Below are 27,017 nucleotides of genomic sequence, written 5' to 3' on the forward strand. Positions count from 1 at the left end.
AGTAAATGTGGTGACTGTGGTGGTGGTATCCTGTATCCCATGAATGGATACTTAATTTAACCTTTAAGTATGTGAATATCAGGATAATGAGAACAACCTGGCAGTGATGCAGCTGTTTTTCCAGTAGCAGCTTAAAGATAGAGACAAATTAACTTCATTACTTAATTTGACTCCATCACAACCTAGGAAGAAATTTCTGATTGCACAGTTACATAGCAAAGTCTGGAAGACATGGTGTTTTGTAGCTTTTAGTCCTTGGGAAGAATGGTTGACCAGAACGCTAAACTGCCATAGAAAAGATTTTGATATTTAATGTGATACAAGGAGGCCCACGTGATACCTGAAATAGCATGTAAGTCTCCTAAAGTGATTCTTTTCCCTGTTTGCTTCCTGGCTTTGTAGGATATAAGAATCAGTTGTATTATTTCCTAAAGCTAATGTTCTCAAGGAAGGTAAATGTTTCAAGTTCCTAGTAGTTAACATGCTAGCTGGTTTCAGTCCCGGCTGCTGAGAGAAACTTGATGAGGATAAATGAAGACTTGAATTCCCAGAGTTGCATAATTCATTTTGAAAACTGATTTCAGTATAAGTTACACGCCTCAGGATAATTTTGAGCAAATGAAGGATATAATGTTCAGTTGTTTGCATTTTGGTCATGTCCTCTGGTGTAAAATCAATTTTAAATTTTGCTAATTCTTCTTTTATCAGTTCAGTGGTTTGTTTGTGGTGTTTTGCTTTATTTTCTTACTTAAAAGGTGCTTTTTCATGTACCTTTTCCTATTATCTTTAGTTAGTCATGCCATAACTCCTGATGGAGGAAACAGTAAGGGTCCATCTCAGCTAACCTGGACTGTTTGAAAGCTGTGTGAATTGTCCTGTGCTGATGCCCATATATTTTCAGGGGTTTTTGTGTTGTGGTTTTGGACATGAAAATAAAATGTGTAGGTCTTGCACTGCTATATGTTTCATTTATTTGTATGTAATACTGATACCAATATGTATAAATGTTATGGAATTCCTAGTTTTATTATAAATTGCATTTTTGTTAAGAGGTAGACAAAATAAAAAATAGTAATCCAAAATTTTAAAAAAGACTTTTTTTTCTTTAAGTAAAAATCTTTAGTAAGATGTTACATCTTATTGTCATTTAGTGATGGAGACTTAAGAAGTCTAAACTGAACAGGAAAGTGGTCTTGTCTGACTGCAGTAGAACTGGCCTGACTGCAAGGAAAAGAAATGCCAGCTGTTTTAAATTAAAGGTCTTACCTGCTCTCCTACTCAAGCTTCTCTTTTTAGTAGTGATTAGGTTTGCCAATGTTCTCCCTCCCAAGATATTCAAATGATAAAGGTGCAAAGGAAGGTGAAAAGGGGGGTGCAATGAGGTAAACAATAGAATGAATATTAAGACCTAATAGCCTTTTGATGAATTTAGAACTTTTCGGATGGATTATTTCATACAGAATGGTAGATTTTCCTCATGATGCAATATCTTTTCAGATGGAGATGGCTCATCAAGTTGTAACCCTGCAGTATTTAACTTCTATAACTACTTAAGAACACATCCTCTCTTGTTGAGACGTCATTTTGGGTCTTCTGATACATCTTCCACACACATTTGCCTAACAGTAGAAAATGGATTAGCTGACAAAATCAACCTAGGCGAAAGACAGCTGTTTTTCACCACTGCATATGCTCATCTAAAAGCTGGTTGTCCTATGTTGGCCTTAGAAGTGTTATCAAAGATGCCAAAAGTTGTCAAGAGGTCAAAGTCATTCTGTAGATCCCCTAGTTTAATGGATACTAGTAAAGATTTCTCACCATCTTCTCCAGTTAAAGAGTTGGAAACAAAAGAACCATCTTCCAGTGTTGATTGGTCACAGCCAGTATTGAATGGTCTAGGTTCATCTTCAGATTGCTCATCAGGAAAACATTCAAGTTCAACTCTTTCCTTTGACTGGAGCCAGCCAAGTGTGGTGTTCCAAGATGAACACTTGAAACTGCAGTCAGACAGTGATGACAGTGAAGATTCTTCCCTGGTAATGAAAGAGCTAAAACCTTTGAAGAAAACTGAAAAATTATATGAAACAAGTTCTAGCTACACAGAATCTTTTAGTGTAGTTGATGACAAAGATATTCTAAGTCCATCAGAAGATATAATTTCAGCACAGCTGAAGTTTAGAGCGTGCCTGAAAATTCTCACTGTAGAGCTTCGTACGCTGTCCACTGGTTATGAGGTAGATGGTGGGAAGTTGAGATATCAGCTTTATCAGTGGCTTGAAAGAGAAGTGGTAGCTCTTCAAAAGACCTGTGATTATAGTGTTGAAGGAGAAGAGATACAGCCAGGAATTTGTGTTATGCCAGAAGAAGCTGCTTTACATGAAAATACTGAAGACTTAGCTGATGAGCAAAAAAATATGCTACAGAAAGAAGACTTTCAGAAAAGACGTCAATGGCTTCTGAAATACCAGTCTCTCCTAAGAATGTTCCTTAGTTACTGTATACTTCATGGCTCTCATGGTGGAGGTTTGGCATCTGTCAGAATGGAATTAATTCTGCTATTGCAGGAATCTCAGCAGGTATGTGAGGGAGCTTAGTTTGTGTCTTCTGCTTCAGGTTTGTTGTAAATTTTTTCTTCTTTAAATGTGTTTCCTATTATTGTTGAAGTTTTCCTACTATAGCATGCACCTGTTTTCTGATAATGTAACACTGTTTTCAACATGTTATGTTTTCTGTAGGTTATGAGTTTTTTGTTTAGAATTCCCCTCCCCTCCTTCAAAAGTTCTTGTGTTCTCTTTAGGAAGCTGTACTATCACTTTGTGTGTTTCTTGCTTGATTTTAGGAGCAGTCAATACAGATACCATCCAGCCCTCTACCAGAGCAAAGCTCCATACCTCTTCTATTTGCTTGCACAGCTAGTGCCAAAACAGTGGTGGCTAATCCGTTGCTACATCTTGGTAACTTAACGCATGATATATTACATACCATAATAAACCTGGATTCGCCACCTCATCCAGATGCTCAGAACAGCAAGGTGTGTATTTTTTTATAGTTGTTTGAGTTTGTTGTTGTCATTGTCCAGTTGGCTGAGGTCATGAATCTTTTTCTGACAGCATGAAGACTCTCTGGTGTGCCTACCAGTGACAAGTAATAAAACTGTGGAGCAAATATTTTCTGTAGTACTTATCTTGGGCTAAAATAATGTCCACTCATTATTACTTACTGTTGGGCTGCTGAGCATCTGGTTAAACAAGCTGAAGCAGATTGGCCTCTCTCAGGACTGGGTATTTGTCCAAGATTACATCCCTTATGGAAAACATGTTGTACTATGCTATCAGTGTCACATTTTTCTTTATGACAATATGATCATTATTTCTGTTACATTAATGGTAAACTCTGCATTTCAGTCCTAGACCTAAGTAAAATTAAGTTTTGAAGTATAAAAACTGATTATTAGCAAAGTGCAGTAAACTCAGACTTTTTTGTAAAACGGTATGTATGTTCATACAGTAAAATATAGTCTGTTTTTTTAAAGTTGTTTCTGTAAGATTTCTTCTGTATTTCACACTGTATTGGAAACCAAACTTAAAGTGTTAGGTTAAATCTTTCCTGAAGTTTTGTACGCGTTAGGTCCCAAATCATGTTTACTCTTAACTAGGGTTTTCTAGAGAGTGCTCAAGAGATTGCTCAGTTCCTAGTCTGTGCTTCATTTCAGAGGGAACAGACAAATAAGTATAATAAACTCATTCTTTTAACGGAACGTTTTTGATCAACAGATTCTCTAGCTCTTTATGTAAGTGTGTTTTGTGATACATTAAGAAAAGTATCAGCTATGGTAAAAATAGTGATCAGTGTGATACTGAGTGTGTGTCTGAGAGCTGCACAAGAATTGATCAAAAACTAAGCTGCATTATAACTTTCATTCTGAAGCAAAGCTTTTGTTTTCTGAGCCAGCATATTGCTACTCTTAGGGTATAATCACTTACAACTGCTGTATAGAGGTTTAATATGTTGCTATTTCTTAACTGAAAACATTGCAGCTAGAGCTGATCTGTGGTTATGGCTTGGTGGGGTGAGCAAGTGCTTCCCAATCCCTTTCATTGCAAAATGAATTGATTTATCTGAAAGGAATTCTGAAGAGAAGGTGGCTTTTAAAGTGATTTTTGCCATAAGTGCTTACACCTTCCATATTCAGTGCTTGTTCCACTGTTACAAATCTGTATGCATGAAAAGGCTGTGATACTAACCACTGTTAATCTTGAGTGTAATATGTTCTATAAAACTTTGTCTTACAGATATATGTAATGCATACCTTAGCAGCATCACTCTCTGCTTGCATCTACCAATGTCTTTGTGATGGCCACAGCTACAGGTAAAGGTCTATGAAAAGTACTTTTTAGAGAATGGTCAGCACTGTCTCACTGTAGTGATGGTCTAATAGATAGTGCATGGAAGGCAGTGCTCACACCTGCCTACATCTGGAAAGGTCTATCACTTGAATAGTTTTAAACATAACTTTTTTTTTATAAATACAACATCCCACTTTTCTGTTTCACAGCTCATTTCAAGCAAATCAGTTCACTGGAACAGTGTATCAGACAGTGCTATTAACTCAGCGCCATTCTCTAAGAACAACAAGCTTAGAAGAAACAGTGACTCCCAATACATCACCTGCTCAGTGGCCAGGTATCTAGAGTTGATTTGTTTTTATCCTCTTAAGGAAAACTTAATTGTCTGGATCCACTGTAAGAGCATGTAGCTATGCTCTGGACTTTCTAGTAGTATTTGTAACATGTGTATGGTAAAAATAAGTTCTTAAAATAAAATTTTATTTTCATTTTTCGAAGGCTCTAAGCTAGTAATTCTGGTTATTCACTAACTTGATTTATATTGCTTTCTCTTGCTAAAAAACGTTAGTGGGGGCTCTAGTAAAGGGCAAGTAAACAGAAAGTAGGGTGAAGTGTGGTCCTGTGCTCTACTTGCTCCCCCTGCAGGCAACAGATCAGTCTCACCGTTATTCTACTTCCTTACTCTTGAAAAGGACTTGAAAGGCTATCTTAGTTTGTGCTCCATCTCAGAATTTCTGATTGTAACTTATGTGCACCTTTTGAACTAACTTGAAACTACTGACAATAAGAAGTTTATAACGAATTATGGCTTTCTGTAGCTAAAGCCACGTAGGACTTCAGGTAATTCTGTGCTGGGGTCTGTGCTCATGAAGCTACACTGGTCACATTAGAGGGAGTCTAAGCTATGTAGTATATGTCTATGAGCTTCAGTTTATGGGACTAACTCTAATGTAAGTGTAACCAAGAAATATGCTTTCATATTATGGGATTTGTTTTTTCAATAAAAAATCTCACATTAAATCTTTTGGAGAACCTTAAGCAGTATTTGTGTTTGGTTCTATACTGTTTTTTCTTTTCCGCAAAACATTTTGTCACTGAACCTACAGATTTTAGAGAGAAATTGGATTGTCATCTGTTTTCTCCTTATTTCATTAGAGATTTAAATTTCTGATGAATGAGACAAGGGATTATTAGCAGTTGTGCTTATAGGTAACATCACCTTGAACTGATTTCTCTATTTTTTTTTTTTTAATAGCTTTACATGCTTTATGTGCAAATGGGAGTGTATGACACAAAGCAGAATTCTTTGGCCACTGCTATTTGTATTTTCGCTTATGTGCACAAAGTGACGCAGTTGGAGCCACATCTGAAATTCCACAACTTTTTGTGGGTGCATAAAAACACTACAAGATATTTAATACTTCAGTGAAAGAACACTTGTCAGACAATGCATAGTTCAAGTTGATGCCTGTGATTTTTGGTTGGTTTTACCACTGTAAAGTGAGAACATAGCATTTCAACTTACAGTGTAAACTGGTGAAACAAGCACCACGAGAAAGTCAATGAGCACATTAGTGTTTTTATTTTACGTACAAGATTTGGATGCTATGTATTGAATATACTGTGAGGCACTGGATTAAAAGTAGAGAATAAGGAGCTAACCCTTTGCTGAAAGAATTGAGGAGCCAGAAAAGAGAGAGCTTGAGACATGGGGTGAAGAAAGATTCATGTTAGTAATGTAACTAAATGTTGTATTGTAGGGTTTCACTACCAGGGAGTTGAATTAAAGCTGCCACTCTTTTATTTAAGATATATCCCGAAATTTGAGTGCTTTTTTGTGATCCCCCCCCCCCCTTATTCTTCAAAAGTTTCTATGTGTTTCTTTGTAACTTTTTGTCCAAAACATGAAGCTGAAAAGCTATAATAAACTGTTAAAAATAAATAGCATGCCACTTTCTCCTGGAGTTTTCCATTTCCTCTAAAACTTAGAATTTTTCTACACTAGAAGGTACTAAGTAATGTAGGTTGCCAGTCAAAATACCCTTGATAATCCAGAGTATGTTCACACACACATATGTGCTTTTTCTTTTTTTTTTTTTTTTCTTATAAACAGGTATAACAGCTCTAATACGTCTCTTGAATTCTGCTGGTGAAGAAGCCCAGCCAGGTCTCACAGTTTTACTTTGTGAAATTCTAACTGCAGTCTATCTGAGTCTGTTCATCCATGGCCTAGCAACACATTCTAGCAATGAACTGTATAGAATTATGGCTCATCCACTTAACAACAAAATGTGGTCTGCTGTCTTTGGAGGAGGAGCTCATATGCCCAACAGAGGACAACTGCAATTAAAGACAAAAACTGGTTAGTTCTATTGTTTTATTTGTACTTGTCTTCTGGGTTTTTTACAGAAATGATGTGACTCCTGAAAGCTTCAGAGTGATTGCTTTAAACAGCTCATGTTCAGTAAGAATTCAATATGTTTTTAGATCTGCAAAGAAAAACAAGGATCTAAAGTTATTGGCATAGATATTGTGTAGAAGAGAGAAGTGAATGTTATTGAAATAAGGTTTCCAAGTAGCACACTTGCTGTAATGTGAGGGGGTTCAGTTCATCTTAAAGAGAAAATTTTTAGTACTATCACAGCCTAGTTTTTAATGTTAATTTTAAAGCTTTCTAGTTATCTCATAACAGGAATATATTCCCATTTTACAAATACAGTATGTTTTCTCTCTTTGGCAGGTAGGCACTTCCCAATGCCTAGCCCACATCAGGTAGTTGTGTTCTCCATGGAATGCGTGGGGTTTTCCAAATCCCTTACTGCCTTCAGTACTCATAGTCCTACCAAATCTTCAGGCAAGATACTAGATTTAGTACTAGGACTCTACATGCAGTTTGCTATGTGTGATTTTTTTGCATATGTAGAAAGACAGAAAAACTTCTGCTTGCAAGCCATGACATCAAAATTTAAAGCAAAGTTTTGTAATTAAAGCAGCAGTTGAATTGGGCCTTTCTAAAAGAGAAAATTGGCAGTGCTATTGTATTCTTACTACACTTCATTTGAAATCAATATTAAATATAATATGACTTTGACCATGGTTTGAAAGAATCAGAAGTGTTTCATATCTTTGTTGGAGAGCTGCTTGTTTTGCTTTTTGAATATAAGCGTTATTATGCATGTGGATTTCTAAGAGTTCATTCTAGACATTACAAAGAAAAAGTGTCTTGTTGATATTCAGTTTTGATAGTCTGAGAACCCTTTAGGAAAGTAAACAACCTTCACGTTTAAATTCAGGTGGTTATAAATTATCCTGAGGTCCAGAATGAATTCTGTAATGCTTTTCCTTTTGGTACAGATTTGTGCTTTGTAATTTAGTTGGACTTCTATAAAACCAAGAACAAAAATCATACAGATTTTCTAATTTTTTAAAAGGAAGATTTTGTAAAGATAAATTTACTTAGACTATGGTGACTTTGTACATCACATCTGAATATATATATAAATATATATATAACTTTAATGATTATATAGTTTTTATTATTATATTGTAATTATTGATATTAGATGTGTGTTACATGTCTTACCTTGCATTTAAGGAAAACCGAATGTGTAGTCTGTTTAAATACAGACTTTGTCAGACATTTTCTCTGTGGTATTGAATAAATATTTCTCATGATCATTTTGTTAAGGTAAATATGCCATATCAGAATAGTTGGAAGGCAGAACTGACTTTTGTTGGCAATTCTATGTTTCCTAGGTGTTGGTAACTGTACACTGAGGTGTCTTAATGCTGCTGCTACTGTTGTCCTGCAAATGGGGGTTCAATACCTGGTGTGCAATAAGCCCATCTTACACACAGAGCTGAGATATTTATTTATTTTACGTTTGCACAAAGATGTTTGCTAGGTGATAATTCCACAAAGCTAGCACACCACACCAAAGAACTACAACATATTTATTCTGTTACATGATTAGTAAAAATCCACCTAAATTTATGTTCATTGGTTAGTAGTCACCATCTCATCTACTATTGGTTAGTTATATTTAAATTAGCCTTGCTTGCTATGTAAATTAGCAAGCGTGCTCCTTGCAGGTGTGGGAGGCAAGTCTTTTCAGTCTTGAATTGAGTCGTTGTTCCTGATGTTCCCAAGTTTTCCTAGTGCATGCTGCTTTGGCAATCATCTAGCTTTCAGGCCTTCTGGAGCAGGATGTTTGCTTTTTATCCCCTTTTTAGTTCTCCTCTAAGGGCGTAGTTGTTAATAAGTTATGATACAAAGTAACCAGGCCTGCATAGGGAAACTATTGAGTAATGGTCCTTCTTAAAGGACAATGCATCATGTTTAACCCTAAATTAAGCAGTATCACCACAGCCTAGGCATTAACTCAGCTACATGGCTACACTACTACTGTTTTAAAGTGATAAGATAATTGGTTTTACTTAGAAATGTATTCTGAGATGTATACTAAATGCCTGTCTCTGTGTTTTTCTTAAAAATGAATGCTGGCTGTGTGATCACAGAATTAGTAAAACTGTGGCTGGTAGAATCAAGAAGCTGAAACTGAAAATTTAGGGGAAGGAGGGACCTTTTTAAATACTAATATGTAGGGATAATCAAACCCTGGAAAAGGGGTCTAGAGGGGTCGTGGAGTCTCCATCTTTGGAGTTATTCAAAACTCGAACAAACTAGGCCATCACCTAGGTCAGCCCTGTTCTGAGCAAGGGATTGGACCAGATCCCTTCCAACCTATGTAATTCTAGGATTCTGTAGGTCTATTATTTGTTTTTAATGCATGTATATCTAGAGCAAATTTGGGGAAAAGAATTTTGGAGAAACATCTCTCTCTGTCACTGTAAATTAAAAAAAAAAAAAAAAAGGAAAAATAGTAGAACCCCAGTGATGCAGAGGAGTCAGATTAAAATCAGCTATGTTTTTGTGCCTTTACTGTTATCTCTTACTTTTTCTTCTGACACTTAGAAACGAACACTTGGAAGTGACTGAAATGCTTGTTCCAGTCAACTATGGCACGTTCTTCCATAATGTGATTTAGATTTATATAACTTCCCATTTTGTTATGCATAACTTACACTCTTTTCTCCTAAGTTTATTTTTAGACTTTTGTGAATGTTTTCACTCCCTAATAGAGATCGAAAGCCAAAAATTCTTAACACTAAAAATTCTAATATAGTAACACTATATGTCATGCATGTCTTCTCCTCCTTGTCCTTCCAATCCTTTAGCACTTTGAATGTGGATGTTGACCTCCAAGTTTCAAAGTTGTTTTAAGAGATTATAGTACTATGTGCAGTGCTGGCCAATAAAGTTATATGATTTCCCTTTCTGCTCTTTGCTTTAGTTGACTTGAGTGTATAATATTTTTGGATATAAAATTTCTCTTAAATAAATATGATTTTTTTTTTTAGACACAAACTGAAGAATAGGAACCAAAAAATAGTTCCTGGTAGTCTTGCAAAATCCTGACCTCTGTTAGGAATTAGTTTGTATGAAAAACTATTGTTTTATTGCCTCTTTCACAGTAAAGATCAGACAAAGCATAGGAGTTTGAATGCTTTTTAGAGCTGCCTGACATGTTACACTTTCCAGCCATGTTTTTTGTTTTTGCAGTTGCAGCAAATGATTTGATAAATGAGGTTAGCATTTGAGAATTTACATTATGTCTTAAAATTGTGGGTATGTTTTGTTCTCAAAGAGGCAATTAGCATCTGAAAAATAACCCTATTGTTGATTATAGTAGATCTTTCAGAATCGTATTTACCATATAGGTTCTCTTCAAAACTGCCTCAGAAAACTGTTTTGCAACTCAAGTCTATATAGAGATGCTAAGTTCTCTATAATCCAGAGGGTTCTTAAAGAAAGGTTTGAATTTTGCTTTAACAGTTAGAAATCCATAATTTCATTTCATATATTCAATTATTCCACGCTACAAGAGTAAATTAAATGCAAAACTACTTCCTAAGCTTGAGTATTTTACAAGTATACTTTATAGACTTCAAGTTGTCATTTTGGGTTTCAGATGCAGAAGATCAGAAATCTGATACTTGACCATAAAGATGAGTTGTTTTTCTCTGCTGACTTTCCTACCTTTCTGAGCAATTAAAGTTTTAACACAAATGTTATTTCAGAGTACTTTGCTGGTGGGAAATGATAAACTGTCAGCTCTTGCTGTGATGAGTTTTGCCTAACATGCCAGGGGTTTTGAGAAACAGATGCTTTGATAGTGAGGATGTGCACATAAAATTTATCCATAGGATGTGCAGTCCTTCTGTCAGTCTTATGCATGTATTTCTCTTGTTAGATCCTCTGAATTAATTTGTAGTTTTCACTTGCTCTCCACAAAGCGTTACTCATGACCTCCTAGAAAGCATACTGCAATTACAGATTTTATAAATGTTTGATTTAGAGTAACAGAGCATCTAAGCAGAAGAAGAATTTAGTGTTTGGCCAAGTTTTTCTTAGGCAATTGTAAAGAAAAAACAAACCCTTAGAACTCTTGCATTTATCTGCTTGCTGTACCTACTGCGAGGTAGGTTTCATCCAGAATCTAAAACAAAACAACAAAAATGGAACTTGCATTAGTAGTGCCTCTGCCTTAGAAGCTTTCTGCCTCTGCCTTAGAAGCTTTCTGCCTCTGCCTTAGAAGCTTTCTGCCTCTGCCTTAGAAGCTTTCTGCCTCTGCCTTAGAAGCTTTCTGCCTCTGCCTTAGAAGCTTTCTGCCTCTGCCTTAGAAGCTTTCTGCCTCTGCCTTAGAAGCTTTCTGCCTCTGCCTTAGAAGCTTTCTGCCTCTGCCTTAGAAGCTTTCTGCCACTCAGTTTCACCAGTAATCTGAAACAACAGTGAAAAGTCTTCATATTTAGATATCTCCAGGAATAGCTTAATCTCAGAATGGATGAAAGGATACAGATTCCTCAAGTTTTAAAGCCTTTCAGCTTGTGTAAGGACCTACAACAGCCATGCCAAACTGCTCCTTTTTAATGCAGAATTCCCTGTGGTACTGTTAGTAATGGAAACTTTGACATCAATGTGAGAATAATTGCCTTGAATTCCAGCTCAGAATTAGAGACTGCAATATTTGGCTTGGTTTCTTACAGTACTTTGGAGTACTGAGTACTTCATTACTTGTGTGGCCTTTCTATTCTATATTAAAGACTTTGTCTTCTTGCTCTTACTGTCTTATTCTTGGTTAAGTCACCCATTAAAACAGATTAGAAGTTTGACTTAAGTGTTTGCACTGTGAATGATGGAGTTATTTTGGCTCAGTAGAAGAAGCCTTAGATGGTCAGAACAGGAAATGTCAACAAAGTTGGTGTATGCCACCAAGTATTTAGTTGTGCTTATATAATTTTTTTGAGAGGTTTCCATTCACTGCTTATTGAAATGCCTACAAGGTATATAATGTCTTCAGAAACATCTGAAAGTTTAATATATACTTGCCTTGAGCTTTTCAGTGAACCACTACTCATTAAATGGTGCATAAATACAACAAAGAATTCATAGTCTTGTGTACATACAGTAATCAAACTGCAGCTTATGGGACTTAATTGCAGTTGCTGGTGTTGAGTGCTAATTCATTAAATTCATCACCTTGGCCACATGAGCCATGGCCTGTGAGTAAGCAGAATATCGTGTTGAAAACTTCAGGATTTTTAACCTTGCAAAATGCAAATACTTTTTCAGTTTGAAGTCGAAATGTCCAGCACTGTAGACTTTCACCAAGCTACTGTTCTAGTTGGCTTTCATAGCTTCCCAAAGAATTACAAAAATCTGTGCAGGGCTTTACATTTACTAAAACAATTTGAGGTATGATTCAAAATCACTATTTCTTTGTCATGTCTCTCTCATTCCACTCTGTTCTGGACTTCAGCACTACTGATATTTGTTGATGCCTGCACTCAAGGGTGATGCTTTTGTAAGAGGAGGTTTTCATAATTTTACTTTGCTTAATGAAGACTTGCATCTTTCATAGGATGTTGGGGTGTTGATGCTTCATGCCTGCACACTGTCTTCAATAAAAAACAGTAACTCTGACATGCATTTTAGGTTTTTTGGGAAATTGAAAGAGATCTACCTTTTAGCTCTTCCTGGGAAGGTGAAAGAGAGGTGATGTGGGCAACAGGTCTTTGAAATATCATTGCATGTGTTAGATCTTGGGAGAAATAGAAGCATTTTCCTTGTCTGAAATATTGCAATATTCTTGGAAAATAACTTAAATTTTATATTTGTCTTATCTTTGGTCCTATTTTACTTGTAAATTTTGAATGCAAAAAAACACATAAAGGAGTTTTAACTACAAATAAATGAGAAATCTGAAAGTGAATATAATTGCTGATCTGAAATTCCAAATCACAAAGTTGGATTTTTAATGAATTTATTAATTTAAAGATTTTTAGAATGAAAAAAAAAATAAATTGGCATTAGTAGTATGTATTTCAAACCACTTAGATGGTTGTACTTTAATTTGCCTTAAATATTGATTTTTTTTTTTTTGTAATGGCTAGCCTGCAGTATTCTTAAAAATACAAAGAATGATACAGCAGAATGGAAAAAAAAAAGTATTTGCTTTTTGAATTCTGCTTAGAAAAACAAGCTGCAAGCATATACTTGCTTATTTCTGTATTACGCAACACTTGCTCCTTATTTCATGCCTAGTCAATTTCTATTTTTTTTAAGCAATTGCTAAAAATTCATACAGTTATGCATGTGCATGCTCTTCTTAGCTGATGAGCTTTAAGTAATGAAATGAAAATGCATTGTACTGCAGCTATTATTCGCAACTTTAGTACAGGTAAGTGGATTGCAAATAATAACCCTAACAGGAAAAAACGTAGTTATGATACAGTATAATAGTGCAACACAGACTGTTAAAATATCCCAGTTTCAAGATGAAAGATGAGATGTTGTCTTCTGCTTTTATTAGATTCTATATATAAATTATTTTTTAGTTCACCTGCTTGTAGTAGTAATGGTCATCTTTATACATGGTCAGAAATGTTTTTGAAAATCCTTGGAAAAACAATTTTTTTTTCTGGTCCAAAAATGACCAGAAATTATGAAAAAATTCCATCAGCCACTGTGAATACAGAGAATTTGCCCATTTGCGGGGGTGTGGGGGTGGGGGGGTGGAACATAGTTGTGAGGTATACAAACCCCAAAAGGTTTTTTAAAAAAAAACAACTTGCGTCTTACCTGCCTCAGGGTTTACAGTTGGCTAAGTTTGTGTTATGAGGATGTAAGTCTTATGTGTGGAATATAACTGTTCTTAAATGAGTGCTGTTTTTCTTTTGTCCAGAGTGTTAGACCTTCTGTTTTCAAGTGATTGGAGTACCCATAAGAGTTTTGAAGGAAATAGTCTTTCAAGCATCTATCAAGATTCAAAAGTTTCCTATGGATAAAACAAGTAAACTAAAAAAATAAGGAAATACTTCTTCGTAGTAGTTCAGTCCAGGCATACACAGGGATGCTGGCTCTTTTTGTGCCATCCCCAGCATTATTAACAGGAGGTGGTGATTTCAGAAGCTTCAGTGGAAGTTAGTTTTGTGGGCCCTTGTTAGAAGAACAGAGTAAGGAAGATTGAAACAATAAAGCACCCATTTGCATTTGTAATGTTCACATTAAGTCATCCTTGCAACCAGTGGCCCAACATGTTGATGCTTGAACTCAGTGATAGGGATATCTAATCTCCAGGTCAGCTCTTTCAGCCTGCAGATTTGCTTTCTTGGAGCCTATTTATTACTTGCGAGCCTATTTATTACTGCTTTTACATCAGCCAAAGACTCAAATTATATGCAACCCATTTACTTTACAATTCCCCTTTACTTAAGAGGTGTTTAGATGAGATCTTTTATGACTAACTGCCTGGTCTTATTATTGCTCTATGCAAAACACAAAACCCACTTAATTAAACAAGAAACAACCAAAAAGTTTTTCTGTACTCTTCTTCCCCAACTGCTTTTTCTTGCACTTAAAAAAAAGGAGTGGTGTGGGGTGGAACTTAAGTGTGTTCTGTGATTCCTTTGGGTGATGTCATAGTTTTCAAACCTTAACTGGAAAAGGGAGATTTTGAAATGCTTAAGAAAAAAGTAAATGTTCAGTACTTGGTTAAATAGGTGTTGAGATTTTTCTGAGACTTCAAAAGGCAGTTAAAAAAATCAGTTCTCTTTTTATCTTAATGTTTTAGCTTTCTTTGTTTTACCTAAGTCTTGAACCCATTCAGTTGTTTCACTATAAAAACTAATCTTCATGCATTACATGTATCTACTTGAAAATAAAAAAAACAATTTTACAATCAAGTAGGAAATGGATCCAAGTCCATTTTGTCTGTGATGGAAGATGAATGAAGGCCACCATGTTGTATCAAATTCCAAATATGATTCTGTTTCTCCCTCATCCCTTCTACTTCAGAAGTGTTCTGGAGAGCCAGAACCCTAACTTACTGTTCAGGGACAGTGACAATCAATATCATTCCTCCTCTACTAACGGAAAGGCTGTATTGCAATACAATTCACCTACTAAGAACCAGAATGATTTCAGGGTATCAGATGGTTATGTGAGCCTCTAAGTAAGCCATTACTTTTTCCGTATTTGTGAAGGTGATAATTCTCAATTAATAAGAAAATAAGGGATCTGAAATGAGGCTTGCTTGTTCATTAATTTGTGATATCAATGCATTAAGATATTTTTGATAGCTTGAATAAGCTGTTTCCTTTAGTACTGTAATCATCAAGAATATAATTCAAATACATCTCTCATGGACACTTCTTATTCTGAAAAAAGTCAATGTTGGGGAAGTGAGGGGACCCCTCAAGTTATGGTATTATTACAAATAATTGGTCCTTTCCTGTTTGAGGTATATATTGGATTGTATTAGTTAAAATGGGATATTTTATATTTGCTGGAGAAATACATTGTCAGGACATACGGATTTATCAGAATTGTACTGTTTAGAAAAAAGTACAGACCTCTCCTGGAAGGAGACAGAGTTAAAACTTGGAATAGGAATGGCAAGCCTAGGTATTTGCACTATGTATTCTGAAAGACAAGACTCTTTGCTTGTCTTAAAAAACAAGGGTAATCAGTGCTCAGTAGTGCTTATTTAAGTAATTTAGTTTTGCAGTGTTCTTGCTTGAGCAACAGTATTTGTCATCTTTGTAGGAGGAAAGCTGCTAATGCAGTTATGCATGTACTCTACTATTCTGTATTATTTGTACTGGGAGTTTTCCCCTTCTGGAGTTCTAGTTATGTATTAGTTTTGCATATTTGAGGATTAACATTTTGTGTGCTTATTTTCTATAGAAATATTAAGATAAAATTCTGAAAACTTGTAAAGAGAAATATTTTTACTTTTTATTATAAATCCCTTTATAAAAAACAGTAGGGAGGTGGAGTGGACAATTTAAAGCAATATACTCTATTTCCTTCCTCTGTAGATGATGGAGAGAAACACCAAAAACATTACAGCCTTTCATCAAAAAACTCTCCAAAAGAGAGTTCTCAGTTGCCTGCATTGCCATTGGTAGATCAAGAATCTCCATCTTACAAAGAAAGATTTATTCCTCCTGAGCTTAGCATCTGGGATTATTTCATTGCAAAGGTAATTTTTTGCTATTATGACAGTTAAATATCTTCTATCACTTCTGGAATGGTAATTTTTTTCTTCTAACTCTTTATTCTAGGTATTGATTTAGGTGTGTGATAGAAGCTGCCTGGCTTTATTACATATGTTTAGCTTTTTCTAAAACACTGCCTATAAGTATTTTTGAAACACTTAAAACCTGTTGTTCTGAAATTAATTTGTTTTCCGATAATGGTATGAACAAAACATATTGCTTTTTACAGTTGCAGTGTACAAATATGTAGGTAATTATGCATCAGCTGTTTAAATGAACAAGGAACGGTGAGAAGCTTTTTATCATCTATTTCAAATGGGTGAAATAGATGTGTATACTTACTAGAAATCAAATTATGTTGCCTTTTGTCAAGTCTGCTGTGGCAGATCTTTCTTTGTAGAAAGTTACATAATGTTGTGGAGTTGTATGGCACATTTCTATATGAAATATTAGCCATATCAGCAAGGACAAAAAAGAAATAGCAAAGACTGAATAACACAGTGGGGCACTGATGGTGGACTTATCATAAATATTGAACTCTGTAGACAGGAGATAGGATTTTCTTGTACTTTAGTCCTCTGAGCCCTTGGAAGAACTAGGGAGCAAATACACTGGTGGTTTTGTCTTCTTTCTGACAAACAACAAGCTTGTGTGTCCTATGTGTGGTTTGATATATGTGACGTGAAAGTAAAGCAAAATAAGAATTGGAAAACTGTTAGTATTTTCATTTTCGGCATTAGAATTTTGAGTAATGTAAAAAACAGTTAAGCTGTTAAAGTATGCAGTGCTCACGGACAGCCACCCTTTTGATGTACAAACTCCAAATGTTAGTAAATAGAGTAAGATGATATGCCTGCTTTTTTATGAAAAGCATTAAATATTATAATGTTGTATTTTTTGAAAGATAAGTTAAAACTAGATATTGGCTAGAAGATACTCAAGGAACATTGTTTAAATTTTTAGCCTTTTCTTCCATCGCAAAGTAGAGTGGAATATGATTCAGAAGAGAGTCAGGAAAGTGGTGAAGATGATGAAGATATTGATGGAGGTGTGTTTGCATCAAATTCACATAATCAAGAGCATTCTAATTCAAATTCATACAGGTAAGTAACTTCTAAATACAAGATGTTCTGCAATGGCTAAGCTTGCATTTCTGGCCTTTTACTTTTGAGATAATACACCAGTTAATTGCTATTTCATGGCAGTGTGTCATCTAGACTTAGTAGTTAATTTTTCACAATGATTATTTTACTCATTAATACATGGTATAGTGACTTTTGAATTCAAAGTATCTATAATATTCTAAAATACTATTTGTAGTTTTTAGCAGTTTATAATGGTGATTTAAAGCTCTAAATTTAAATCCTAATTGTGAATAAGTGAGAAATTTATTTTCTTGTTAGTAAATGACTTACTAGTTCTTTCTTGTTAGTTGGTCACTCATGAGATTGGCAATGGTTCAGCTGGTACTTCACAATCTGAAGATTTTCTACCCTTTGGCTGGACATGATCTTTCAGGTAATAAGCAACAGAGCTGTCTTTTCATACTTAATAGCCACATTTAACATCAGTAATTTGTTAAATAATATATATGTTGTAGCTTTATTTTCAGTTCAAATGTTCTTATATTTTCCATGATCTGGCAATAATTGTTCTGATACTGTTTATCATACAGGTATATTTATGAAATAACATGGTGGGTGGGTAAGATGAGTGCGTGAGAAGGAATGCTTAGTAGTTAGCAGAAGTCTCTCCATACTTAGTTTTTTCTTAGCCTCTTAGTCATACAAGAATGTTTACAATATTTATTTCTTGGTGGAAACCCTGTAGTTTTCTGTAATTCAAGTTAAATCATTCCTACTCCTTGTTTCATAGAATCATGGAATGGTTTGTGTTGGAAGGGACCTTTAAAGATGATCTAGTCCAAGCCCCCATCTTTCACTAGATTGTGTTGCTCAAAGCCCTGTCCAGCCTGACCTTGAATCTTTCCAGGGATGGGGCGTCTACAGCTTCTCTGGCAACCTGTTCCAGTGTCTCACCATCCTCATCATAAACAATTTCTTCCTTATATCTAATCTAAATCTACTGTCTTTTTTAGTTTAAACCCACTATTCCTTCTCCATCTTTCTTGTAAGTCCTGTTTAAGTATTGAAAGGCTGCAGTAAGATCTCCCTGGAGCTCTTCTCCGGGCTGAACAACCCCAACTCTCACAGCCTTTTTTTCTATAGGAGAGGTGTTCCACCCCTCTGATAACTTTTGTAGTCCTCCTCTGGACCTGCTCAAAGAGGTCCACGTCTGTGTTGTACTGGGAGCCCCAGAGCTGAATGCAGTACTCCAGGTGGGGTCTCATGAGAATAAATTAGAGGGGGCAAATCACCTCCTCACACTTACTGGCCACCCTTCTTTTGATGCAGCCCAGGATACGGTTGGCTTTCTGGGCTGCAACTGCACATTGCCAGCTCATGTCCAATTTTTCATCCACCGGTATCTGCAAGTCCTTCTCTGCAGGGATGCTCTCGATCCATTTGTCACTCAGTCTGTATTGATACTGGTGATTGCCCTGATCTAGGTGCAGGACCTTGCACTTGTCCATGTTGAACTTGATGAGGTTCACATGCGCCCACTCCCCAAGGCTGTCAAGGTCCCCCTGGAAGGCATCGCTTCCCTCTAGCAAATCAACTGCACCGCTCAGCTTGGTGTTATCTGCAAACTTGCTGGGGGTGCACTCACTACCACCGTCTATGTCCTTGTCAAAGATGTTGAACAGTACTGATCCCAATACGCACCCCTGAGGGACACCACTAGTTACTGATCTCCATTTGGACATTGAACCATTGACTGTAACTCTTTTTTGATGTACTCATTCAGCCAATTCCTTATCCATCAAATAGTCCATCCATCAAATCCATATTGCTCCAATTCAGAGGTAAGGATGTTGTGTGAGACCTTGTCAAAGGCCTTACAGAAGACAAAAGTAGAGGACATCAGTTGCTCTTCCCTTGCCCACCAGTGCAGCCAGTCCATCATAGAATGCCAGCAGATTAGTTGGGCACGATTCGCCCTTTGTGAAGCCATGCTGGCTTTCTCTCATCGCCTGCCTGTCATTCATATGCCTTGACATAGCTTCCAGGAGGATCTCTTCCATGATATTTCATTTCCATCAGCATTGGAGAAGTCTGTTCTGTGTTTAAGAATGATAGCACAAAGCAGTTCATCTTTTTATACTTGCAAATATGAAGATGAGGTTTGAATAAAGCTTACTTTTGGAGATATTTGAAATATACTTCAGGTTTCTAGCAGTGGGATTATCTTTGCCAAGGTTATAATGGAGAAGGAAGGTTTATTATTTTTTACTTCTCTTTCTAGAGCTTCCAGTTAGCTCCCCGATATGCCATGCAGTTTTGAAAACACTACAGCGCTGGGAACAAGTTCTTCTCCGACGTCTTGAGCTATATGGGGGTCCACCTCAATATTATATTTCAGTTCATGCTTCTGAAGATGCCCTAGCTGCTGGTCCTGCGTTGCTTCGCCATAAAACTTTACTTGAGCCTACAAACACTCCATTCAGGTGAGTCTAATTTCTATAAACACTGACTATAATATCTTTAATATACATCAAGCATTATGTTGTTAGTGTGTGTGGTAGACCATAATTCAATAACTATATAATGCCAGTCTCTGGATTTGCTCTAATGCATTGTGAAATTGTGGGTACACATCAGAACTCATGCATCTCTGGTCCAAAGCAAGATCAGGAAAAACAATTGTATTGGGTCTGGCTGAGATGGAGTTAATAGTCCCCATAGCAGCCCTCATAGCGCGCTGTGCTCTGCATCAGTAGCTAGAAAGGTGTTGATAACACCAGTGTTTTGGCTACTGCTGAGCAGTGCTCCCACTGCATCAAGGCTGTCTCTCCAACATTTTTGCTCCTCCCCCCCCCCCAATGGCAGGCTGGGGCAGGCCAAGATCTTGGGAGGGGACATAACCAGGACAGCTGACCTAAACTAACCAAGCAGATATTCCATACCATATGACGTCAGCTCAGATATAAAAGCTAAGTAAAGGGAGACGGAAGGGGGACATTTTTGTCTTCTGGAGCAACCACTACACGTACTGAAGCCCTGCTTCCCAGGAAGTGGCTAGACATCACCTGCTGATGGAAGTAGAGAATATTATCATTTGTTTTTCTTTGCTTTCGCTTTATTAAACTGTCCTTATCTTGACCCATGAGCCTTTTGTTATATTTTCTCCCCCCTGTCCAGCTGAGAAGGGGGAGTGATAGAGCGGCTTTGGTGGGCACCTGGCATCCAGCCAGGGTCAACCCACCACAACAATCAAAAGTTTCACCATTTTTAATGTTCTTCTATTGAAGTTTAACATACTGATTTTGAGTGTCTCTGTGGAAACACTATGGTTGACAATAAAGAACAATGAATTTGCCCTGAGAAATAATTAAGGATGAGTGACAATGGATTAAATAATTGCCCCACCTTTGGAAGGAATATAATTACCTTCTTATCTGTATTTTTTCCTAAAATCAGAGAAGAAATATATACTATTTTTAATATTTGCATAGTTGTGACTCCACATAATTGCATGTTTAGCCAGAAAAGTATGCTCAGTTTCTTAAATTGTCACTTTTTAAACAGATTTCTGCCTTTTTAATCTTGTTATCACCTGTGGTGGCAGAATCAACAGAAAGTCTGTCTTTTTGTTGTAAAATACCTCACAGTTGTCATACTTAGTAACTTGTGTTGATTAAAAAGGAACATCTTAACATATATCTGCTGCCTGGCATTATTTTTAAATTATGATTTAAAGCAATTCAGGGTTTGATGGTTTTTGGCCTGCCATAAGCAGCTGTATTTGTATTTACAAGTTTTGTTTGAGCATACAGTTTCTAGGGATGAGCATAAACATTTGAAGTCTGATCTGATTCTACAATCCTTCTGATTTTGTTACTGAAAAGTCATGGTTGTTTCAGAGATTTTACACAGCTGATGAAGTGTTCCTAGCAGGAAGTGTTAGTCATTCATTGTCCATGTGATAGAAGCACTCACCAGCAATAAACAGAAATCATGCATGTTGTAAAGAATGAGGTGGACTAATAAATAATCTGTATGCTGACCTTATTGTTCTGTGATCTCTTTAAAGAGATTTTTCCTCACTGTCCCAAGATAGGAGGTGAAAATGCTACGTGTTCTTTTCCTTCTTCCTTTTGTATCTTCTTTCACACATAGGTTTGTCAAGAAGATTGTACTAGAATGCTTCTGAATAGGTCTTGTGCAGTGTTCAGAGAGCTGTAGTTTTTGGTTCATCGTTTCTCCTGACTATTGTTTGATTAGAATATAAGATATTGCAGTCTTTTGTAAGTATGAGCATGATGTAAATATTTATTTCAACTTTGTTCTGTAGATCTAACAGTCATGTTGCACTGTCTGTGAAGAGGCTGTGGCAGTACTTGGTTAAACAGGAAGAAGTCCAGGAAACCTTTATCAGAAATATTTTTACAAAGAAGCGATGCATAAATGAGGTTGGTATGGTATACAAAATGCATAAAATATTGCAGGTCGATCTATGAGCTTTTACTTAAGTTATTTGGCTGGTGTGTTTACTTTCTAGAGCATGAGTGGATAATATACTTGGCTATGACTCTAAATCTACAGTATTTCATATTAAAAATCTTTGTCCATTGTTTCATTGAAAACAAAAATCAGTCTTTGACTGTAGACTGAGAACTAACAGCATTTAGCTACAGTCAGCCTCTTTGTAAAGATCAGTATAAAAGCCACCTCAAAAGAATGAGAAACTTCGTAATTTCAAAGATTAAAAACAATAACCTAATCAGTCAAACTTCTAAAACTTTGCGTTTGTCCCTACCATAGTCATCCTGGGTTTATCCACTGGTTTCGATCATGTTTATGATTCAGCTTTAATAAGAAAAATGGTCATACAACAGTTAATATTTCTGTCCCTGATAACTTGTCCCAGTGTCTAGCTGGATTCCAGGTTGCAGATTCAGTTAAATTTATTAAAGTTGTGGTTCTGCAGTGGAGTTTTAGGCATTTTCTCCCTCTTTAGTTGCTCCTTTTCTGCCTCACCCTACTCCCAATAATTTGAAAAAATCACTTGTATTATAGAAAAACTATGGAGTAGCAGAAACATAGGAGAAGGAGGCAGATCTAAACAAATTAAACATGCAGGAAGAGAGTATTCATGACTACTAAAGCCATGGCAGCAAAGAGTTCTGTATGAGCTAATCTTTGTCCTGTTCCAACTAGAATATTAGCTTGTTTTGAGTATTTGTGGCTAATTGTGTTCACTACAGACTGCAGTTAAAAGGAATATTGTTCCTTTTATCTTGTCCTTTGAAGATGCATCATTTCTGATCGTGTCTTATGTTAATGCAGCCATGTTGCTATGGAAAGGTATTTTGGAAAATTTTAGATGTGCTTTATATGTTTCCAAGTAGGATCATTGACGGCTTTACACAGCATAGGTATGTTGGCTTTATTTGTATGCTCTTGTTGCTGATAAAATGTCAGTGGAGATTATTTTCAAAGAAATTTGACTTCTAAGATGGACAAGGTGCTGTTACAGTGCAGAATAGGTAAATCAGTGTCTTCTGTACCGAATATAGAGTTTAGAATTTGATAATTACTGTTACTACATAAATTGCATACATGTGTGTGTGTGCTGTTGTGTTTCAATTGTTCTGTGTTGGGGTAAACAACAAGGAATTAAGGATTTCCTTGATACCTTGTGTGTTATGTTTTATCTTTATTCTTTGTTCTGTGGTTGTTCTTTCCTTGGTGAAGTCATTAGAGGAGCACAGTGAAACCATGAAAAATTCTGTGGTGGAGGAACCCATCGTCAATAAGGTACAGAGTAGTAATGCTCAAATTATTTAGACCTTACATCATTATGAAATATTACCTTTTTGAAATGGTGCTGATCTCCCTCAAAAAAATCTTTGCTGATACAGCTAATAAAGTTAAAAATTCAGTTTTGCAAGAGATTGAGTTAAACTAGGCTTGTTATAAACCCTATCTGAAACTAAATGTATCTTAGAAGCTGGATTAAACAACCAGGTAAGAACAATATATATTATCAAATTCCATAGCTATGCCAAGCAAAGAGCTGAGGCTGAGATTTGCCCAGGTGAAAAATATTCAGTAGTACTATGGGAACACAGCCCATACAGGACCTTTCACCAATATGAGATGGCTAGAATAGTTACCTATAAGTGAAGGTGGTTAAGTGAAGTCAGAGCAGTTTGTGTTGCATGATACTAGTTTGCTACAAAAATTTTCACTAAGCCTTAGTTTTAAGATGGTGACAAATGTACCCATATAACAACTTTATAGCAACTTTCTTAAAAGATTGGTATGAGAGACTAAAAAGGTATAAAAGTTTGCATTTCTAGGCATAGAAATACTGTATTCTTCAGGCTTTCTTTTACAAAACTAGTGAGAAGACAGAAATAGGAATGCCCTGTGATGTCCTTGGGCTACCTTGTTATTAATTATGCAGTGAAGCAGTATTAGCAAGTAGGTAATTGGAACTGGCTGGGGAAAAAATAATCTTGATTTTATGCAGGTTTTATGCAGCACACAACACAGATCACGTTTTTTGATCTGTTTGTCACTGCAGTTTTGTGCAATCTTGCATACACCGGAGTATCAATTTTTTTTTTAATCTTAAAATAGGTGTTCTACTTCATGGTGTATAACAGCCACAGACTTTTTTCAGATTTGAATAAGACTGTTTGCAGTTCTTTGACAGCACCATCTTAGTTTTTTAAACTAAAATATTCTTGTTTAAGTCTTTTGAAGACCAGAGAAATAAGAAATTGAAGGGGAGAGGCTAGGAAACAGTAGTTCCGGAATAATTCTTTGTTTTGAAGAAAATACAAAATTTTATATTTGTAGTTCAGGTTTGAATTTTTATGTTACCATTTGTTTGGCAATGCGTTGCGTTTTTGTTTGGTTTTTTTTTTTTACTGTAAAATTATTTTGTAACTACAACAGACTGGAGTCTGTAATCTATCAGATTAATACTTGCAATGCTGAGCTCTTTAATTTTGAACAGGAGTACTACAGTGCTGATAGAGTTTAGAGTTTTGTTGTGTGCTGGCATATACCTGCATGCATTTCTAAAATACAAAAAGGTAGACAAGATACAAATACAACATTAGATCACATTAAGGAAAACGAAAAGGTGATAGTAAAAAATTTGTGTTACTGGATTGTGCAGGTTTCCAGATTTATTTAATTGTGGAGAATGGTGAATAGGTAAGCTGACAAAGTACGAATTTATTTTCCTGCCTAGGATCTTGTCTGCACCTTCTTTTGGACTATTTCATGAGTTTCAGTGGCAAAAAGTGTTTGCTACGAGCATGAGAAGATTTAGCAAATTTTTTTGAGAACAAAGCATCAAGACTCAATTTTTATCAACACCCCCAAGTGTGCATGTAGCCTCACTGGTTTTCAGCATTCCTGAAAAACTTGAGAACGAACACAGTAATGTGACTTCTGTGACACAATACACTTGCTGTGGTAATCTCAACATGGCAGTGAGAAGCTAGATTGCTACACAAGAAACAGGTTTACCATAATTATTACAGGTTATATTTGTCATATTTTCTTAGAATTAAAATTGAGAAAAAAATATATGAAACTTCATATGATCCAGTGTTTGGTCTGTGTACTTCCAGTAAAAACAAGTGTTGCATAGAAGTTTGCATTTAAATATGCTTTACTTTGTAAATACAGGTAGAAACAGATTGTGGATACCAAGAAGGCAAGGCAAGAATAATCCATAAAGAGTCTGACATCATTACTGCTTTTGCCGTCAATAAGGTGAGTATAAAGGAGGTAGGATAATCTAATTGTGTTGTACTTCCACCTGACAAACAGGTGGTAGTCCCAATCTGAATGGTTGAGATATCCTGCTACAGCTTGAACTCTTAGCGCTCCCTTCTCTAAAGCACTTCATAATTATCTTTTCGTAATTAAACAGTTCTACTACCAGTTGTCTTTTTTCTATTGTACAATGGATTGAGGGAAGGGAGTGGTGGCCTATACTTTTTCTTTAAGCTTGTGTGTAGGAGTATTTTTCTTCTGTCAAAGACAACCAGCAAGTCATCTTTTCTTCTCCTGTTTAACTATTTAAGCCTTAACTAGTGGAGGAGGGGAGCTTGGTTGCAAGCATTGTAGTATAGTTATGTCTTGCTTATCCTCTGAGGAAAGCAAGGAGAAACTAAAGGTGCTTGAGAGAAGTATAAAATACAAATAGTGTGTGATGCTACCCCAGATGCAAATAAACTTTTAAAACAGAAATGTCAAGTTTAGACAGTTTATGTATATAGATTTGTAGACATAAATATTTGGGTTTTGTAAATTGACTAAGTGTATGTTTTTGTGAACTGTACCATAACCAGAGAATCAAAAAACCCCACCTTTTTGAGTATACCTTTTGTATCTGCCTCTCTGTGTGTTACTTTTTTCAGGCAAATCGGAACTGCATTGCAATAGCATCAAGTCATGACATTCAAGAATTAGATGTTTCTGCGATTTTAGCTACACAAATCTATACCTGGGTTGATGATGATGTGGAAATAGAAGATAAAGGGTATACTTTCTATGTTTCCAATATCACAGCTTGACTGTGTATAAATTAATGTAACAAAGCATGGTATTTAATGTTGTTGTTTTCAATCTAACTTATAATGTTGTTTCATTTATAGGGCTGATGATTTCTTAGTTATACATGCTCGTGATGATCTGGTAAATGTTCAGGGAACCACTCCTTATACTCATAGTAATCCCGGCACACCTATCAATATGCCTTGGCTTGGTAGTACACAAACTGGCAGGGGTGCATCTGTGGTAAGTTGCTTGTCAAAGATTAGCCTTATGTACTCTATCTACTTCTCTCCTTTTGTCTGTTCGGTGTTGCTGGTTATATTTTACAATTAGCATGTAAGTAAATGTAGCTTTTTTGTGTATTCAAGACGAGCTGGAATTTTTTGTAATCATCCGATTATACTGCACAGAATTTAAGATAGACCAGCTGAGCAAGCAAAGTTTTTACTCAAGCTATATATGCTTTCTTTACTTAAGATACATTGTTTAAAAATAAAGAATCAGGGTTCAGGTAAGAAGTGGCAGCTTAAATTGTCCTTTAATGACTTGAAGCCAAATACTGTATCTGAAAAGCGTATATTCGGGAGATTTCAGGATATAAATTTGTGAAGATTGGATAGACATACTTGTGTGAAATATCAGGGTGGCTTCTATTTTAAGCGTAATCTTAAGTTTCATTCTGAGTTCCAGTCTATTCCAGTTTTTATTTAAAAGTAAATACCAAATTCTGCTTTACTACAAAGTACCATTATAGTGCACTGTATATTAGTATGAGCCTGTACTATAGAAAGGACAGCAAATGAACTTCTAAAGTGGATTCCACTGGCAGGACAGAGGCTTCAAATGAAATTAATTAAACTCTGGAAACTGAGCAACTTGAACTTGGGAGAAATGGGGATTCTTGGTTTCACAAGAACAATGAGGAAGGCAGGACTGTAGAAATAGGACCAGCTACAAACTTCATGCTGAGTTTGAACTACCCATCATGCTGATGTATGACTGTTTATCTCCAAAGCTGTTGTCAGCTCTGTCTTCTTTGAAGTGCTGCGCAATTTTGCTGTAACTCTGCTTAGTAGTGTTATTAAATATCTCACTCCTGAAGATCATGTTTTAGAGGAGATAATCAGTTTCACTGTTCAGCATTTCTGAAATACAACAGAGTGAGGGACACCCAGTAAAGTGTGACTATGGCCACATTGATCCTTCTAATCATAGAGGTGACACGTGCACAAGGGTAGCTCTTATTTGTAGAAATAGATTCTGTGTCTGGAGTGAAGCTGGGCCCTGAGCAAAAAGCTATGAGCTCAGATTTAATTCAAATCAAATTATAATTCTAGTCTGGTCATTGACATACTTACCTTAGTTCCTATGCAGTATAGATGCTCCCTAATAATGCAGATCT

At 36.0% G+C, this 27,017-nt stretch overlaps 1 protein-coding gene across 13 annotated transcripts in view; it reads left to right on the plus strand.

Moving 5' to 3' along the window:
• DMXL1 (Dmx like 1) overlaps window positions 1-27,017 on the plus strand; it is an 87,035-nt gene that overhangs the window by 47,723 nt on the left and 12,295 nt on the right. For 6 of the 13 annotated variants that reach the window (XM_030003565.2, XM_030003556.2, XM_030003558.2 and 3 more), the window contains 15 exons: window positions 1,498-2,576; window positions 2,840-3,031; window positions 4,293-4,369; window positions 4,556-4,683; window positions 6,460-6,708; window positions 7,087-7,200; window positions 15,789-15,952; window positions 16,932-17,071; window positions 17,401-17,486; window positions 19,335-19,536; window positions 21,384-21,501; window positions 22,787-22,849; window positions 24,743-24,829; window positions 25,480-25,601; window positions 25,717-25,858. In XM_030003565.2, coding sequence (XP_029859425.1) covers window positions 1,498-2,576; window positions 2,840-3,031; window positions 4,293-4,369; window positions 4,556-4,683; window positions 6,460-6,708; window positions 7,087-7,200; window positions 15,789-15,952; window positions 16,932-17,071; window positions 17,401-17,486; window positions 19,335-19,536; window positions 21,384-21,501; window positions 22,787-22,849; window positions 24,743-24,829; window positions 25,480-25,601; window positions 25,717-25,858 — 2,963 coding nt within the window. Of the gene's footprint in view, window positions 1-1,497; window positions 2,577-2,839; window positions 3,032-4,292; window positions 4,370-4,555; window positions 4,684-6,459; window positions 6,709-7,086; window positions 7,201-15,788; window positions 15,953-16,931; window positions 17,072-17,400; window positions 17,487-19,334; window positions 19,537-21,383; window positions 21,502-22,786; window positions 22,850-24,299; window positions 24,595-24,742; window positions 24,830-25,479; window positions 25,602-25,716; window positions 25,859-27,017 lie in introns of those variants that run through there. The other 7 variants (XM_030003559.2, XM_030003562.2, XM_030003561.2 and 4 more) reach the window with 5 other exon arrangements.

The sequence above is a fragment of the Aquila chrysaetos genome, chromosome Z (assembly GCF_900496995.4).
Source record: "Aquila chrysaetos chrysaetos chromosome Z, bAquChr1.4, whole genome shotgun sequence".
Taxonomy (NCBI): Eukaryota; Metazoa; Chordata; class Aves; order Accipitriformes; family Accipitridae; genus Aquila; species Aquila chrysaetos.